This window comes from Motacilla alba, chromosome 12, assembly GCF_015832195.1.
Source record: "Motacilla alba alba isolate MOTALB_02 chromosome 12, Motacilla_alba_V1.0_pri, whole genome shotgun sequence".
In the NCBI taxonomy this organism is placed as follows: Eukaryota; Metazoa; Chordata; class Aves; order Passeriformes; family Motacillidae; genus Motacilla; species Motacilla alba.
Genome location: NC_052027.1, coordinates 14,458,223 through 14,473,328, shown reverse-complemented (window position 1 = coordinate 14,473,328; position 15,106 = coordinate 14,458,223). Strand labels below are relative to the sequence as shown.

Here is a 15,106-nt window from a genome sequence, read left to right as displayed (position 1 = left end):
TAAGCCAGCAGCTCTGGTGCCCGGGCAGCAAGGGCTCTTCTCCTGTGTCCCAGAGAGGGTAACCCCACCACAACCATGGCTGCTACCTTCTCCTTGCCTGTTGGGATCAGGAGCCAGGTGTGAAGGGAACGAACCAAAATGGAGAAGAGCCACAGAGAAACGCAGAGACAACCAGCATACTTCCAAGGTGCTGAGGAGGGAGAGGTAGCCAGTGAAGTCATATCACTCTGGCTCTCCTAGAGCTGCCACCCAGGCTGTCCCAAACCTGGCCAGGGATAAGCATAGCTAGGTCCTGTGGGCACCCATGCCAGGCTGACACCCCATCCCCCCTCCAATGGCACCAGTATGTCCTGAGATGGGACAGCACAACTTGCCTGTCCCAACCCTCTTGCTGTGGCCACAGGGGACCCCAGGGTGGGTGGGATTCAGCGCACCTTTGCTCCTGGGGAGATGAGTGATGCTCCTCTCCTCACTGGGGTCCTGCTTGCTGGTGTTGCTGCCGCAGCAGAATGGGGCTGCTGGCCCCGTGTGAGGCCACGCTCGCCCGTCCCCGCTCCCGTCACCCGCTCGTCATCCTGTTTGCCTGCAGCCCGCCAGCTGCGGATGGCACCAGCTGTCACTCCCGGCACTGCCTGCACTGCCTGCACCCGTGGCAGTCCCACGGGGACAGCTGCTGGGTCCTAGCAGCCGGCAGGGGCTCAGGAAGGGGGGATCGGGGTTCCTGAGCCCTATGCCCCCCCAGAATGGCCACCCACTGCACCAGGCCTGGTCCTTCCACAGGAACACCTCAGCCCTCAAGTTCCTTGGGCTCGAGGGACGGAGCTACAGGCAGGTCTGGAGCAAATCATCTCCGCTGGCACAGGGTATCAGGGTGACCGATACCCGGGGCATCAGGGTAACACAGCTGGGAGTTGCGCTTCCCTGGCAGCCTGAGCACCCGGATATGTGCTCAAGGGACACACGTGAGCACAAAGAAGGGCTTGGCATGGGTGCCAGGCTGGGGGCAGGACAGCAGACATGGCATGAGGCATGGCACTAGAGGGAGGGCAGTCACTCGCCCTCAGGATGGATGGATGAATTCCTCTATGCCCAGGCAGGGCATCAGATCTTTCTCACCCTCTGTAGCTCTGATACCACAGGGTGGGCATGAGCCGTGTGCCTTGCTAAGCTGATGAGAGCAGCTGGCTCTCAAAGACACCAGCTTTCATCTGAAGGCTTCAGCCCCTCAAAAGCCACCCATGCCATCCCTTCAGGGTCCCACTGACACCCTTCCCTACAGCACACCCGCCTTGCTGGGCAGGAGAGCGAGAGCACCACCCAGTGCAAGGCACAGTGCTTTTATTCACAGTCAAAGCAAGCTCAGTCCCCATGCCAGCCTGTCCCTTGCCAAGCCCCTGGTGGGATGGCCAGGGAGTCCAGATCACTGTGCTCCGGGCTGATGGGTGTCACCTCCTGGTGCTGGGCAAGGGCCGTGGTGCTCCCAGGCACCCTCAGAAGCGGAGCTGGACAAGGTAGCGGATCCGGCACTGGCTTTCCTTGTAGATGAGGTACTCACTCTGGCTGAAGGAGGAGTCCTTGTAGGCAGGCATGGGAATGGGCTTGCCCTGGCACACCAGCACCTTCTTGCCATCCAGCAGCACCTCTTCATCCTGTGCTGGATCTGGGCCAGGAGATATCCCAGCACCACATGAAACATGAGATCTGGCCTCTCTCCCCCCTGCCCTGTGGGCACCACAGCCCCAGACTGCCACGGCCCTCCTGCCCGCAGCTCACCCGGCTCTGTCTGGCCACAGGCCAGGACACTGTCATAGCCAGCAGGGGGCTGACACAGCGTGGGGTCATCGCAGGTGATGCGGTAGGGCTTGCCCAGGGCCACCTCCGTCAGGAACATGATGCCAATATTCTTAGATGTACGGCCCACTGCCATGGGAGAAAGGGATGGGAATGACAGTACCATCCCTGGTACTCCCATCTGGTTGTGCCCAGGCCACGCTGGACCACAGGGACCAATTGCCATGGCAGGGAAGGGGCTTGGCAAGCCCACAGCTGCCTGGCAGAGGGTATGCAAGGGAGGCCAGGCTCACACAGACCCTGTGGGCATCACAAGCAGCCCAGCCCATCCCATCCCAGGGCCCTCACCATAGCAGGCTGATTTGCTGTTCTCTGAGGCAAAGTAGATGCCCTTGCCCACGCGCCCGCCGGAGTGGGGCATGATGCGCAGCCCGCTCTTCAGGATGGCCGCCACCACTGCCACGTTGGTGCCGTGCCACAGCAGGCGCCGGTGCTCCAGGAGGTCATGGGCCTTGAAGCGCTCATCCTGGAGAGATGCAGAGCTAAAGGCTGTCCACAGAGGGACTCATGGGTGCCCAGGGGTGGAGGAGTGCCACCCACCTCCCCAGCCCAGCCCCAGTGCCCAGCTGGAGGGGCAGGAGACTGGGTGCCTGTTCAGCCTTGGCCAGCTGGGCTGAATCCCCTCCTGGGTGGAGAAGCCCTAAAGCAACCCTGGGGTGCAACCATGGCTTCCCCACTGTGACACGGGGAGAATCACCTCCTCCTCACCTCACCATCTCGGGCCACCTGCCAGATGTTGAGGATGTGGGGTTTGTTCCCAGTCTGCATCACATAGGTCTGGATCAGCTGCCAAGGGGGAGGCAAAAAAGCTGTGTCACCCCAGGCAGCCATCTCAGCAATGCCCACGGTCCCCCTGGGAGAGTAGGAACCTTTGGGGTGCCCACAGACCTGACATAATTGTTTCCCATTATGGGACACTGTGGCACAAGCAGCACCTGGTATTCCCGGGAAGCTGGGTCAAGCAGGGAGAGCTGGCAGCACAGCAGGGCATAATCCTGATCCAGTGGATGGGCAACTTCTTTCTCCTCCTCCTCCTCCTCCTCCTTCTCTTTCTGTGCCTGCAGGCTCTGTGCAACCTCAATGTCAGCCAGCACCTGGCAGGGACAGAGCAGGGACATCCTCAGCACCAGTGCTTGGCACTGTGCTGGGGGACCAGGGCAAGTCCAGCCTCCTGCCAGCAGCTCCTGCCCCACCAGGAAGGGATGTCACACAGTTCGTGCTCTGGCATCTCACCAACAGCATGTCCTTCTTGGCACGCAGCAGGTCAGGGGAGTTGATGGTGGGTGGCCGTGCCCGTCCAAAGTTGTGTGGGATGATGGTGTAGAAGCGTGAGGAGAGTTCCTCCAGGCGAGTGGCCTGGGGGGGCTGCTCCTTCAGCGCTGCCTCCAGCTCCTCCAGTGCCTCAAAGCCCCGTGCGATCTGCTGCTTGCTCAGCTTCCCCAGAGGCATCTTCTTCACGTCTACAGGGGAGGACAAGGGGAACCCATCCACCCCACTCGCCCTGCAGCCACTTCCAAGAACCCCCAGTATCACCATGGGCAAGTGTGGGCACCCAGCACGGGCTGTCCACAGTCCCACCAGGAGCCAGGATATCAGAGGGGGTGCTCTAAAATCCATCAGCACCTCTGCTCCGTTCACCTCCCCACCTGCACCCCCAGACCGAGCCCAAGCCACCCATCAACCCACCACCTCCTACCGATATTCATGGTCTGCATGGCATCCCGGAACATGTCACTGCTGAAGATGAGGGACACCAGCTCCTGTGTGGCTCTGTCCAAGGTACAGGGCAGCACCCGCTGCTTGCAGACCTTGTCCCCATCCACGGCATCCACCTGCAGACACACCCCATCAGCTGTGGGCCTGCAAGAGGCTGTGGGAGCACAGCACCAGTGCTGCCCACCTCTGTGAGGAGAGCCTGGTCCTGGGGCAGCAGAGCAACGGGCAGGTGTTGCCTCCACTTTCCATGGCCGATGCCACCCACAAGGCCATGTTTCTCATCCAGGATGCCCTCCCAGTCTGTTTTAACCCATTAGCCCCAAATCTCTGCCAGCAAGCTGTTTCAGCAAGCACCCACACCCCCCTCAAAACCCATCCCATCCTGCTGACCCTGTTGGATGTCCTGGGGCAGGAGTGCAATGAGGACCACACCATCATGGTGACAAGCTCTCAGTACTCACCCTGAGTGTAGCCTCCATCTCCTGCCCAGCCCCTGGCTGCACCTCAATGAGTGTGTACTTCCCTGGGTGGGCAACAAAGTTCTCCCTTGTTGCCCAGCTGTTCTTGGTCTTCTCTCGAAACTTCTTCTCGAAGTCCTTCTTGGCAGCTTCCAGGGAGGCACAGGGCATGAGCTTGGACTGGCCTGCCTCTCCCTGGCAGTGGACAGCAGCGGTCAGGACCTCCCCTGCATCCCTGCTCCACCAGCCCCATGCCAGTGGAAGCAGGCAGGCAGGAACAAGGGGGGCTGGGATAGCAAGGCTGTTCGGCAGTGGCAGGAATGTGCTGAGCCACCAGCTCAGGAAGACACCCCAGGACCCCTTGCTGGGCTGTCACCCTCACATTCACTGCAGGGACAGGTGACTATACCCCAGACAGGCTGACTATGTTGTGTGGGGAAAAGTTCCTGAAGCCCTGCCATTAAAGTGCTACAGCAGGACACTTGGGTGCTTGCTTTGGGACCAGGGACCACCAGGTTCACCCTGGATTTTTGGGGCTCTGAAGGCAAGGGTGAGGACAGCTGAGGTGCAGGGGATGAGCGATGGCCAGGTGGACTCACCACGCGGCCCCAGCGGCTCCAGACACTATAGGCACCATCGTGCTCCAGGAGCTGGATGATGTAGAACTTGTTGTTGTTGGCACTGATGTTGGTCTGGTTCAGGGTGCAGTCATAGTCCTCATAGACCTATAGCGAGTGACGTGGCCTGGGCTGGCACCGGGGAGCGTTTGGGGAAGGAGAGGGTGCAGAAATGTCCCAGTGGGAACACACTGGGTCTGCAAGGAGAATTGGGGCTGACCCTGTGTCAACAGGGCAGGGACTGGTCTGAGACTCCCCCACCCTCCCACCCCTGCCCCCCTGAGTAGCTCAGCCCTGCTCTCACCCGGGCACCCAGTGCTGTGCTCAGGGGGCACAGTCCATCAATTGTGGCGGGCAGCTTCTCCTTGGGAGCAGTTTTCAGGGTTGCCAAGGTGGAGCTCCAGGTGTCGTCCTCCTCTTCCCCTTTGGGTTTCTTTTCCCTGCTGTCTGGCTGCTTCGAGGAAGAAGCTTGGCGCTTGGAAGCCATGACTGAGCCACTCCCCGCTGTCACCGGGTCAGAGCAGCCTTAATCCCCCAGAAAAATCCTTGGAGACAGCAGAGGGAGAGGTGAGAGATGCCATGCTGCCCTTCCGGGAAAGTCCAGGGGGCTGCGCCTTGCTTTCCCTTTGCTTCAGCCCACAGCAGGGCTGGAGGAGGGGATGGGACCTCTGCCCACAAACTGTCTCAATCCTGTCCTGTGTTCAGGGGACCTGTGCCCCCACCTCCCCTCACCAGGAACCCCCAATCCTCAGGAGTGTGTCCCCAAGGCTCGACCAGCTCTGTGCCCCCTGGGACATGCAAGAAGGGAAACAATGCAACGACACGCTACCAGACACGAAATGCCATCCCCCCAGCCGCTCTCAAGACCAGTGGAATGCTTTGATTTGGGCAGGAGGGGGCTCGGACAGCCCCTGTCTGCTGTGTCCCCGGCCAGTCCCAGCTGAAGAGGACAGCAGTGGGGACAGAGGCACAGACAGCAGCCGTGTCCTACCTGCTCCCGCTGCCCAGGGCTGCCTGCCGAGGAGCTGCCGAGAGCCTCCAGGCTGGCCAGGCAGCCTGCCCAGAGGAGAAACTTTTTCCTTTGCAACACCCACAGATGACAGCGGAAACAGCTGTGACGCATGCACCCTGTGACAGACCTGCCTGCTGCTCGACTCCACTGCCTGTCTGCCTGTACTGCATGTCTGTCTGTCTGTCTGTACTGACTGCACTGCCTCTCAGCCTGTACTGCATGTCTATCTGTCTGTCTGTTCTGACTCCACTGCCTGTCTGCCTGTACTGCATGTCTGTCTGTCTGTCTGTACTGACTGCACTGCCTCTCAGCCTGTACTGCCTGTACTGGCTGTCTGTCTGTCTGCATTGCCTGTACTGCCTATACTGCCTGTCTGCTCTGCCTGTACTGCCTGTCTGTCTGTCTGCACTTACTCCACTGCCTGTCTGCTCTGTCTGTACTGCATGTCTGTCTGTCTGTCTGTACTGACTGCACTGTCTGCACTGCCTGTCCTGTCTGTCTTCACTGCCTGACTGCTCTGTACTGCCTGCACTGCCTGTCTGTACTGTCTGTCTGTCTGTACTGCCTGACTGTTCTGTACTGCCTGCACTGCCTGTCCGTACTGTCTGTCTGTCTGTACTGCCTGACTGTTCTGTACTGCCTGCTCTGCCAAGCAGTCCCTGGATGAGGTGACCCTGACCCACCCTGCCCTCCAGCCAGCCCCACTCCGCCATGCTCTGAGACTAACAAAACTGTCTTGAAAAAAAATAAAGATGGCACCATTTTGAATGTTAAATACCTTTTCCTGGGTCCCAAGCAAACTCTCAGGGCTAAGGGTCAGGCAGTGAGGAGGACCTGACTGCATTTGAATGTGGTTTGAAGGGTTCTCAGCAGCCTCTGCCTGCTCCTGCCAGCGCCTGCCATGCTCGAAGGCTGCAGGTCCAGGCAGGAGCAGCTGTGCAGGAGCAGGGATGCTGCTGGTTTCATGGGAAGAGGGGCCCTTTGTCCTGGAAATATGAAGAGGACAACGTTGCTGGGGCCAAAGTCTTGCTGGCTTTGCAGCTCCTGGGCTTGGCCGTATGAGCCCGAGCAGTGCAGGGCAGTGGGGGTACAGTCCCACATCCTCCCTTGGGGCAGAAATTTTTCACTTTGAACTGAGGCAGGTGCTCCCCAAAGGGACGGTGGGCCATGACAACTATTTAGCTATTGACAGGGGGTAGGAGCTGGGGTTCTTCACTGTGCAGAAGAGATGACTCCAGAGGGAACTTAAGAGCCCCTTCCTAAAGGGCTCCAAGTCGGCGGGAGCGGGGCTTTGGATGGGGCACATAGTCACAGCACAAGGGATAACTGCTCTAAACTGACAACAGTTTTCGATTGGACATGAGGAAGGAATGCACTGTGGCGAGGCACGGGGACCTGTTTCACAGAGCAGTTGCGGCTGCCCCATTCCGGGCAGTGTCCAGAGTCGAGCTGGACGGGGCTCTGAGCATCCCGGTGCCATGAGTGGGGGAGACCGGACCGCAGGGCCCTTAATGGCGGCAGCCCCCCAACTACATTTCCCAGCGTGCCGCGCGGCCGCTGCGCCTGCGCCCCGATTGGAAGCTTCCAGTCGGGGCGCGAGGTGGCTGCTGGGTAGAAGACGGGCGGTCCCTTAGGCGCCATTTTGTGGCGAGGCAGCGAGAGGGATTGTGCGGGTGTGCTTGGCGTGTGGTGCCGGATAGTGCTGTGCCGGGTGCCTGCGGATCCTGGGCGGCGGCATGGGCTCGGACAAGCGGTGAGCGGCGGCGGGAGGGCGAGGGGAGACGGGAGGAGGCGGGCAGTGGTGGGGGTCGCGACGGGCGCTTCACGCTCTGAGCTCGGCCCGCTGTGCCCCGCAGGGTGAGCAGGACGGAGCGGAGCGGCCGCTACGGCTCCATCGTGGAGAGGGAGGACCGCGACGAGCGGGAGTCCCGCAGCCGGCGTAGGGATGACTACAAGAGGTCCAGTGAGGAGCGCCGCGGTGACCGCTATGATGACTATCGCGACTACGACAGCCGCGACTACGATAGCCGAGACTACGACAGCCGCGATAGCCGAGACTGCCGCGACTACGACAGTCGGGACTACGACAGTCGAGACAGCCGGGTCTGCCGAGACTACGACAGTCGCGACAGCCGCGATTGCCGAGACTACGATAGCCGAGACTGCCGCGACTACGACAGCCGGGACAGCCGAGACTACGATTGCCGGGACTACGATAGTCGGGACTGCCGAGACTACGACAGTCGCGATAGCCGAGACTATGATAGAGACTACGACAGCCGCGATTACGATAGCCCTGAGGTGAGCGGGGCCGGGGGCCGGGGCCGGCGCTGCGGGGCGGAGGGCGCTGGGAGCGGGTTCGGTGCCGGAGCGCTGCCCGGGGCCGGGGGGAGCAGCCCCGGGCCGGCGGGCGGGGCCCGTGTGGCGCTGGGGGGACACGCTGCCGGGAGTCGCGGTGGCTAACCCTGGGCGCTGGCTTCCAGAGGGAGCGGGAGCGCAGGAACAGCGACAAATCGGAGGACGGATACCATTCCGATGGCGACTACGGCGAGCACGACTACAGGAACGATATTAACGATGAAAAAGAAAGCAAGACCATCATGTTGCGTGGGCTCCCCATCACGGTCACGGAGAACGATGTGAGTAGCCGGGCAGGGCTGTGCCTGCCTTGCCCCCGGGCAGGGCCGTGCCGGAGCGGTTGCTGCCATTTTGTTGAGCGCTGCATCATGGTGGCCCCTCTCGAGCGCTGTCGCGCTGCCATTTTGAGTCCTGAAAGCGTTTAAACTCCCAGTGTTAAATTATAGAGGTCAGTTCAATGTTAATCAGTCCTTTTCAGATAGAACGAGCTGTGAATGCTCCTTTTTTCACGGATGCTTTCCCGAAGAGTGGATTTTAAACTGTCTGCTCTTTGCTGCTTTTCTGTGTGAGAGCGAAGAGGCGGATTTTTTTTGCTGTTTCGCCCCACTGCAGGGAGGGGGGAGGGGGACAGAGACAAAGAGGTGGCAATCACCAGTTTTTCTGGTCTTTATCGGGGCCAGAACTTGTGACCGATGGGGTCACACACAGTCACCGAGCTCCTTAGCCGAGCACAGCCCTGCACAAAGCTGCTTTGTGTGGGCACAGCTGTGGGAGTCAAAATGGCTGCTGCCGAGCTGAGGGAGCAAGTACTGATGAGCTCGGTGCTTGCTTGTCTGACGTGTTCATTAAAAAGATGTTAAAGCTTTAAGGTTTTCTTATCTGTGGGAACTTTTTAGAGTTTTTTTCCTTCGTGGGTTATTTTGGTTACTAAGCTATAAGCACAAAAGTGTTATTTGAGAGGTAAAAGCTGAGCTACCCCAGTTTGTTTTCAGTCAAGACTCCGCCTCTGCCTTCGATGTCTATATGCCTTAATTGCTAACACAGAGAATACATTTGCACCATTCCTACAATGGAGATTTTTTCTTTTGCTTTTTCGTCGATTGCTTGTTACCCTCCTGATATTGAGGGTTCCTAATCACCGAATACTGCTCTAACATTTTCATGAGTGTTTGAAATAAGTGTAGGTTCCTGCATACAAATGAGACAGCCCAGTCAGACATTACACAGAATGCTGTAGAACGGTTCTTGTTTCTGAGATACTGGTGTAGCTCTACAGCTGTGCAGTAACTGTAGCATAATTTATAGGAATGTTTAAATCTGGACTCAGAGTGTAGACAATGCATCTTGGAATGTAGAGTTGAGTTCTTTTGTTGACATTACTCCTGGTTGTGTACACAATTCTCTTTTTTTCCCCTATATTTTTCATTAGAAAAAATCACTTGCATATCTGATATTGTTTCTACTCAGCATATAAATGGGGAGCTTTAGATAAGTTTTGATTCTGCTGAGCAGCCCTGTTGCATGTAATGTACTTTGAATTCTGTGGAAGCTGCTGAAAAACCTTGTCTTCTGCTCTGGAATTAAAGAATTTGTTAGCGTTTGTTTTTCCTCCATGCCTCTGCACTGAGGCTGAGGCTGCCTGTGCCGCAGCAGCTTTGTTACACCAGAAGAACTGAGATCTTTAGCGTGAGATGTAAGAATACATTCATCATGGAGCCTTGCAGTGCAGGCTTCTTGTTTTTCATTGCTAGGAGCAAAGGGTTTCTAGACAGGCAGGGAGAGGGTTACCAGCCGTGTTCTTTTTTAAATCTTGGGATCATGCACAGTCTTTGCCAAATACTGACCAATTAATCTGAGAACACGCAATCGTAGGGAATCAGGTTGTGGATGATTCAGTGTCCTGAGTGAGGATTACAGTTGATTTAGCCTGTAGCAAAAGATTATATGGACTTTGATGCTCATCAGTCCCGTTGGGTTCTCAGTAAATGTTTTCTTTGTCTTTGAGATGGTGTTGAAAACATTGTTTTGTGTATCTCTTTCATGGTGCTGCAAGGTAGGTGGTTTCTGTGACTTCTGTCTGGCAAGCTATGAAAATTTTAACTGTTCGATCAAAATCTCCTGCAGATTCGTGAGCTTATTGAATCCTTTGAAGGTCCTCAGCCTGCAGACGTGAGGCTGATGAAAAGAAAGACAGGTGAGAGCTCTTAATCCAGTTTTTGACATCACCTTCCTCTTCCCCAGCCCAAAAGAGTATCCAGAATTGTCCCCAAACTGCAAGCACATGCAATAAAAAAAAAAGGTTTGCCATGGCTAAGGAATGTGGCTTTTTGGAAGACTTAGATAGCTGGTCAACATGTTAAAAGAAGTCTGTCTACAGGGGGTTTTGTTAACAGGTATTGGTAAGTAATAATAGTGTAAACCCATTTAATAGTATGTAGTCTGTTGCATGGTTACCCTTAAACGTGGATTCAGATCGAGTGAAATGTAGCCAGTTAAGGCAGCTTGGTTCCTTGCCATGGCAAAATAACGAGCAGATCCCAGCAGTTGACGTCGCATTTGTAAAGCTGCTTTGTCATGAAGTAATGAAGCAGTTGGAGAGAGATTCACCTGTTTTAAAGGAACTGACTAACACAAGTATCCCGTCTATATCTGAATGCTGTCTCTAGGTGTAAGCCGTGGTTTCGCCTTCGTGGAGTTTTATCACTTTCAAGATGCTACCAGCTGGATGGAAGCCAATCAGGTTGCTTCACTCACCAAGTCTAGATATTCCTGAAAATGGAACAAGTCTGTACAGTTTAACAAGAAAAAAAAAAAAAAGGAAAAAATAGAGGTGGAAGGAGTGGTTTGTTCCATAACAGTGATTTAAAGAATAAAAGCTTTGTATATATTAAAATTTATAACATGTAAGAAAATTAGGAGAGAAAGTTCTACTTTGGTGAAAGGTGCCATTGTATTAAATGACTTGGTTGCTGTTTAATTGGTCTTATGAAGATTTGGCTAGTAGTCTTTAAAAAGTCCTAGCTTATTTCCACTTGATGTTTCTTTCTCTGTTGTCAGAGAAAGCACCACATCTCTGTGTTACATTGGTATTAACCCTGAAAGAGAAGTGTCAGTTCTTGGCAATAATCTATTACCCCAGTTAAAGAGGGGGAACTGGCTCTTCTAGAGAAAAAAGCATATTCATTTCAACTAAATGAGGCAGACAGTGAGATCTCACATCTGTTAGACTCTGTATTTTGGCTTTTTTGTTACTATGACTTGATAGGAAGCCAAAATGCAGTAAGAATCCTCTGGTTTGTTTTCCTGTGAGATTTTCCTGTAGCTCTGCAAACAGTTTCACTTGCTTTCACTACTTTGAGATTCATAAGCTATTTTAACAACAGAACTTAAAAATACTCTCAAAGTGAGCAAAGTGTCAAATCACTAATTTTTTTTCTTGGACCTGAATATTTGATGCAGCAGTCCTAAGACAACATTATGACTGGTTTTCTGCTCTGTTGATGTTATAATAAAGAAATGGCACCATCATGGGATTCATGGCAGTTCCAGCAGATGGAAGTTGTCATATGCCTTGTGCTGGAATAGTGTTTCATATGTCCCACACTGTGGGTGTGTTCCCCAGCCAGAGAGCAGCTTTCAAATACTGTTTTCCTGACATGCTGCTCAGTAGGGCAGGTGGCTGCAGGGGAAAGACTAATACCAAGAAATTAATGCAGAGCATATTTCCAGAAATTTAATTTTTTTTAATATATACAAAGCTGTACTGATGCATAATTTATTGAAGTATACTCAAATTCACTCCAGTAAGCAACCACCTTAGTAGTAGGGAAAACATAGCCTGTCCCCAGCAGCCGGGTTGCTGACTGTTAGATGACAGAACGATGTATTGCAACTATGCCAGCAGCCTTGTTTCTATGTGTGCACATCCAGTGAGTGCTGGGCCCTCCAACCCTCCCTCCTGCCGGTAGGAGCAATGGCTTTGCCCTGTTCAGTCGTGCAGAATGTGAGAGCCTTATTCATGCTACGTGCTAGATCTGTGTCAGACCCTGTTATCAGAAAAGCCACTGGTCCTGACACTGGTACCTCTGCAGAAAGCCAACCTGCCATAAAAATGGTTCTGCCATTGCAGTGTCTGGGGTGTGGCCTCTAATACGCACTTCCTCACATGTGCTTCCACCTGTTTGACCAAAATATGTTGATAGCCATATTTTGAAAGGTCATTCTGCATACCCACGCTTGGCAAAGCGTGAGGCTGACAGTCAAGGCTTCTTAATAGCTGTAAATTACTAACTCCTCTGAAGTCAGAGTGAGAGGACGTGATGAAAGCATTATGAACTTTTCCTACCCCTGGAGAAGCTTCACGTGCAATCTAGTTACTCATTTTGGAGAACTCTTGCCTGAATGAAGAACACAAACCTCTTGTGCAGGCTTCCAATTGAACTGATGCAGTAGTCAAATGAAACCACTCTTGAGTTATGTTTCAGTTGATGGCACTTGTAATCCAGCCTTCAAGAAGTCTAAGCAGGGTCCCTTTGGGAGGAATTACTGTATTTTCAAGGGGACACTTCTGAAGTGTACTTGGAAAAAGTAAATCCAAGTGTGGTTAAAAGGTCTGGGGTGTTTGGAGTAGGGGACGAAGTGAAGCAGTCACCTAAGGACACGTTTAAAAAGCCTCTCAGTGCTATGCCAGAAGTGAATAGAAATGTGGGGGCAAAGAGACTCCTAAAAATGTGTTAATCTGAATGCAACAGATTAGGACTCTGTCTCCTTCGAGACACTTTCTGGTTCCATATCAGCGTTTAGTGTTTGGCAGCTTTTTCTACACTCCCTGATTCTGTTTATCTTTGCTCCACATCCCATTCTCTTACTGCCCTCGTCCTCCTCTCTGCAGGATTGGATGGGCAGGGTGTAGGTGGCGGTGGTTGTCCTCCACATCCTCCCCATATGTTGTCCATTTAATTCAGGAGCACTGATTCCTCCGAAGGGTGCTCTGCCATGGGAAAATGGACATGTGTGTCTTGATACAGGAATAATTGAAACCACTTTTTTTGCAGAAAAAGCTGGTGATCCAAGGGAAGCAGATTGCAATGCACTACAGCAACCCAAGGCCTAAATTTGAGGACTGGCTCTGCAACAAGGTACAACACATGTTTCTGTGCGAGAGTTTGTGCTGCTCTAGAGCTCACCACTTGCTCAGTGTTTTAAAGAAAGTGACGCCTGAATCAAGCCTGCTCCCCATAAAGTTAAATTATTCCCCAGCATGTGTTCCCTTCTAACACTGCCTTTTACAGTAATGACTGTGCTTGGGATTGTAAGCCCAAGACTACACAGTTAAAATAACTAATTTGGGATGACGAGGGAGAAAGTAGCTGGGATGTTCTGAAAAGCAGCTGTGGTGCAGATAAGGGTGGCTTTTGATCTTCTGGATTATTCTGGTGGGTTAGCTTTGTTGTGTTACTTCGTGTAAATGTCTTTGTTGCAGGGTTATTAAAATTACCCAAGTTCTTACTGGGCTTCTCTTGTTTGTCACAGTGCTGCCTTTACAACTTCAGAAGGAGGCTAAAATGCTTCCGCTGTGGAGCGGACAAATTTGGTACGTTACCATCATCTCTTTCATGTTCAGTTTGTGGGAAACCTTCTGGCCTGTGTAGGAACCAGAGTTCCGTGTAGATTCTACACTGGCTTATGAAGTGCTGAGCTTGAAGTGCATGAACCATGTCCTGACTGAAATATTTTCTCTTCATGTGAAGATTCAGAACAGGAGGTACCACCTGGGGCAGCAGAAGCCGTTCAGTCTGTGGATTATTACTGTGATAGTAAGTGATCTTTGACTTACTCTAGAATGTGAAATGTAAACACACATACTAAAAATCCTTTCCGTACCTCAGCCTGCCAGCTGAAGGCTTGAAATACTCTGCAAAGCCATGGTGTGCCCTGCTAATGTCGTCCTTTTTCTCCTCAGCCATCATTCTTCGAAACATTGCTCCTCACACAGTAGTGGAATCCATCATGACTGCCTTGTCTCCGTATGCATCTCTGGCAGTCAATAATATTCGTCTCATCAAAGACAAGCAGACTCAGCAAAACAGAGGCTTTGCGTTTGTGCAGCTGTCTTCTGCCATGGTGAGGACTTTACTGGTGTTCTGGAGAGAAACAGCTGGTGAACTCCTTCTCTCCCTCGCAGCATATAGAGCCCTGAGCTGTCTGAAGGACTGTCCCCCTTCAGGGACTGTTAATGGCTGCAGTGTGTCAAAGCTGATAATATGTAGCTGCAGTTTGAAGGGTGGTGGGATGTTGGGAGCACTTGGGAAATCTATTTTGGTAGCAGAGTTCTGTTCTGGATTGCAGCCTAGCTTCGTGCTTTGATTGCAGAAGTACTGGTGCGGGTTCATACTTTGTTGGCAGATTGTAAGATCTGGGGCGTGCAGTGTGGGAACAGGTGCATTGAGTTAGGCTTCTTCCACCTTGAGAAGAGAGGAGGAGGCAGATGCTGCTCTTCTTAGCAGCATCCAGTGGGAGGGTCTAAGGGCAGCAGAAACATATTCTCAAGGATACATAAGGAGAGGACAATAGGGAGCAGCCATAAATTGGAACACAGGAAATTACAGAGGTACAAGAAAAGTCTCCTAAGTTTCAGGGAGGTCATTTGCTGGCATGGGGTCTGTGAAGGGCAGTGAATCTCTGTTCCTGGGTGTGACACTGAGGGATGTGGCATAGTGGTGGACTTGACAATGCTGGGTTAACCATTGGACTCAATGGTTTTTAAGGTCCTTTCCAACTTGAATGATTCCTTGAGTCTGTACATCAAACTCGAGCAGCAGTGTGATCTCTTTGGACCTGCTTTAATTAGAGGAAAGGTGGTTGGATTAAAACAGGTGCCTAATCTCAGTTTTTGCTGATGTCCCATTTGGAGTAGTTTGTGTCTTGATAAAAGCTAAGCTTCTGGAACATATTTAATACGTGACCCAGGGAAAGGCTCAGTATGTTCACATGGGCTGTTAGGGGTCTCACTGTGCTCTTCTGCATGTGTGTAATGTGAGGAGATGGAGGTGTTTTTACATCTTTAGCTCTTTTCAGTGGATCTACATGAAAAG

At 53.0% G+C, this 15,106-nt stretch overlaps 3 protein-coding genes across 3 annotated transcripts; 2 read left to right on the top strand and 1 right to left on the bottom strand.

The window, feature by feature from the left end:
* Positions 1 to 531: 531 nt before the first annotated feature.
* LOC119706114 (protein mono-ADP-ribosyltransferase PARP3-like) lies at positions 532 to 5,745 on the bottom strand. Its single transcript, XM_038149328.1, has 11 exons — positions 5,634 to 5,745; positions 4,947 to 5,187; positions 4,625 to 4,750; positions 4,029 to 4,220; positions 3,548 to 3,683; positions 3,085 to 3,311; positions 2,787 to 2,945; positions 2,560 to 2,637; positions 2,140 to 2,317; positions 1,774 to 1,920; positions 532 to 1,660 (listed from the first exon to the last, which is right to left on the bottom strand). The coding sequence occupies exons 2-11, from the start codon at positions 5,127 to 5,129 to the stop codon at positions 1,491 to 1,493; spliced, it is 1,596 nt and encodes a 531-aa protein (XP_038005256.1). The 5' UTR covers positions 5,130 to 5,187; positions 5,634 to 5,745; the 3' UTR covers positions 532 to 1,490.
* Positions 5,746 to 7,375: 1,630 nt separating this feature from the next.
* LOC119706035 (RNA-binding protein 5-like) lies at positions 7,376 to 10,300 on the top strand. Its single transcript, XM_038149110.1, has 4 exons — positions 7,376 to 7,407; positions 7,511 to 7,955; positions 8,138 to 8,293; positions 10,137 to 10,300. The coding sequence occupies exons 1-4, from the start codon at positions 7,391 to 7,393 to the stop codon at positions 10,218 to 10,220; spliced, it is 702 nt and encodes a 233-aa protein (XP_038005038.1). The 5' UTR covers positions 7,376 to 7,390; the 3' UTR covers positions 10,221 to 10,300.
* Positions 10,301 to 10,463: 163 nt separating this feature from the next.
* Positions 10,464 to 14,983, top strand: LOC119706034 (RNA-binding protein 5-like). The gene is made up of 5 exons (XM_038149109.1): positions 10,464 to 10,752; positions 13,067 to 13,150; positions 13,545 to 13,605; positions 13,763 to 13,828; positions 13,975 to 14,983. Exons 1-5 carry the CDS (start codon positions 10,666 to 10,668, stop codon positions 14,376 to 14,378), a joined length of 702 nt encoding a protein of 233 aa, XP_038005037.1. The 5' UTR covers positions 10,464 to 10,665; the 3' UTR covers positions 14,379 to 14,983.
* The last annotated feature ends 123 nt before the right edge of the window (positions 14,984 to 15,106 follow it).

Excerpts from the sequence above, each read along its gene's own strand:
- LOC119706114 (XM_038149328.1), bottom strand. The coding sequence starts at position 5,129 with ATGGCTTCCAAGCGCCAAGCTTCTTCCTCGAAGCAGCCAGACAGCAGG. Across the intron at positions 4,751-4,946 it reads GCACAGCACTGGGTGCCCGG|GTCTATGAGGACTATGACTG; the intron begins GTGAGAGCAGGG and ends CACTCGCTATAG. Across the intron at positions 1,661-1,773 it reads CTGTGGCCAGACAGAGCCGG|ATCCAGCACAGGATGAAGAG; the intron begins GTGAGCTGCGGG and ends CTCCTGGCCCAG.
- LOC119706035 (XM_038149110.1), top strand. Across the intron at positions 7,956-8,137 it reads GCGATTACGATAGCCCTGAG|AGGGAGCGGGAGCGCAGGAA; the intron begins GTGAGCGGGGCC and ends GCTGGCTTCCAG. Across the intron at positions 8,294-10,136 it reads TCACGGTCACGGAGAACGAT|ATTCGTGAGCTTATTGAATC; the intron begins GTGAGTAGCCGG and ends AATCTCCTGCAG.
- LOC119706034 (XM_038149109.1), top strand. The coding sequence starts at position 10,666 with ATGCTGTCTCTAGGTGTAAGCCGTGGTTTCGCCTTCGTGGAGTTTTAT. Across the intron at positions 13,606-13,762 it reads CTGTGGAGCGGACAAATTTG|ATTCAGAACAGGAGGTACCA; the intron begins GTACGTTACCAT and ends CTTCATGTGAAG. Across the intron at positions 13,829-13,974 it reads TGTGGATTATTACTGTGATA|CCATCATTCTTCGAAACATT; the intron begins GTAAGTGATCTT and ends TTTTCTCCTCAG.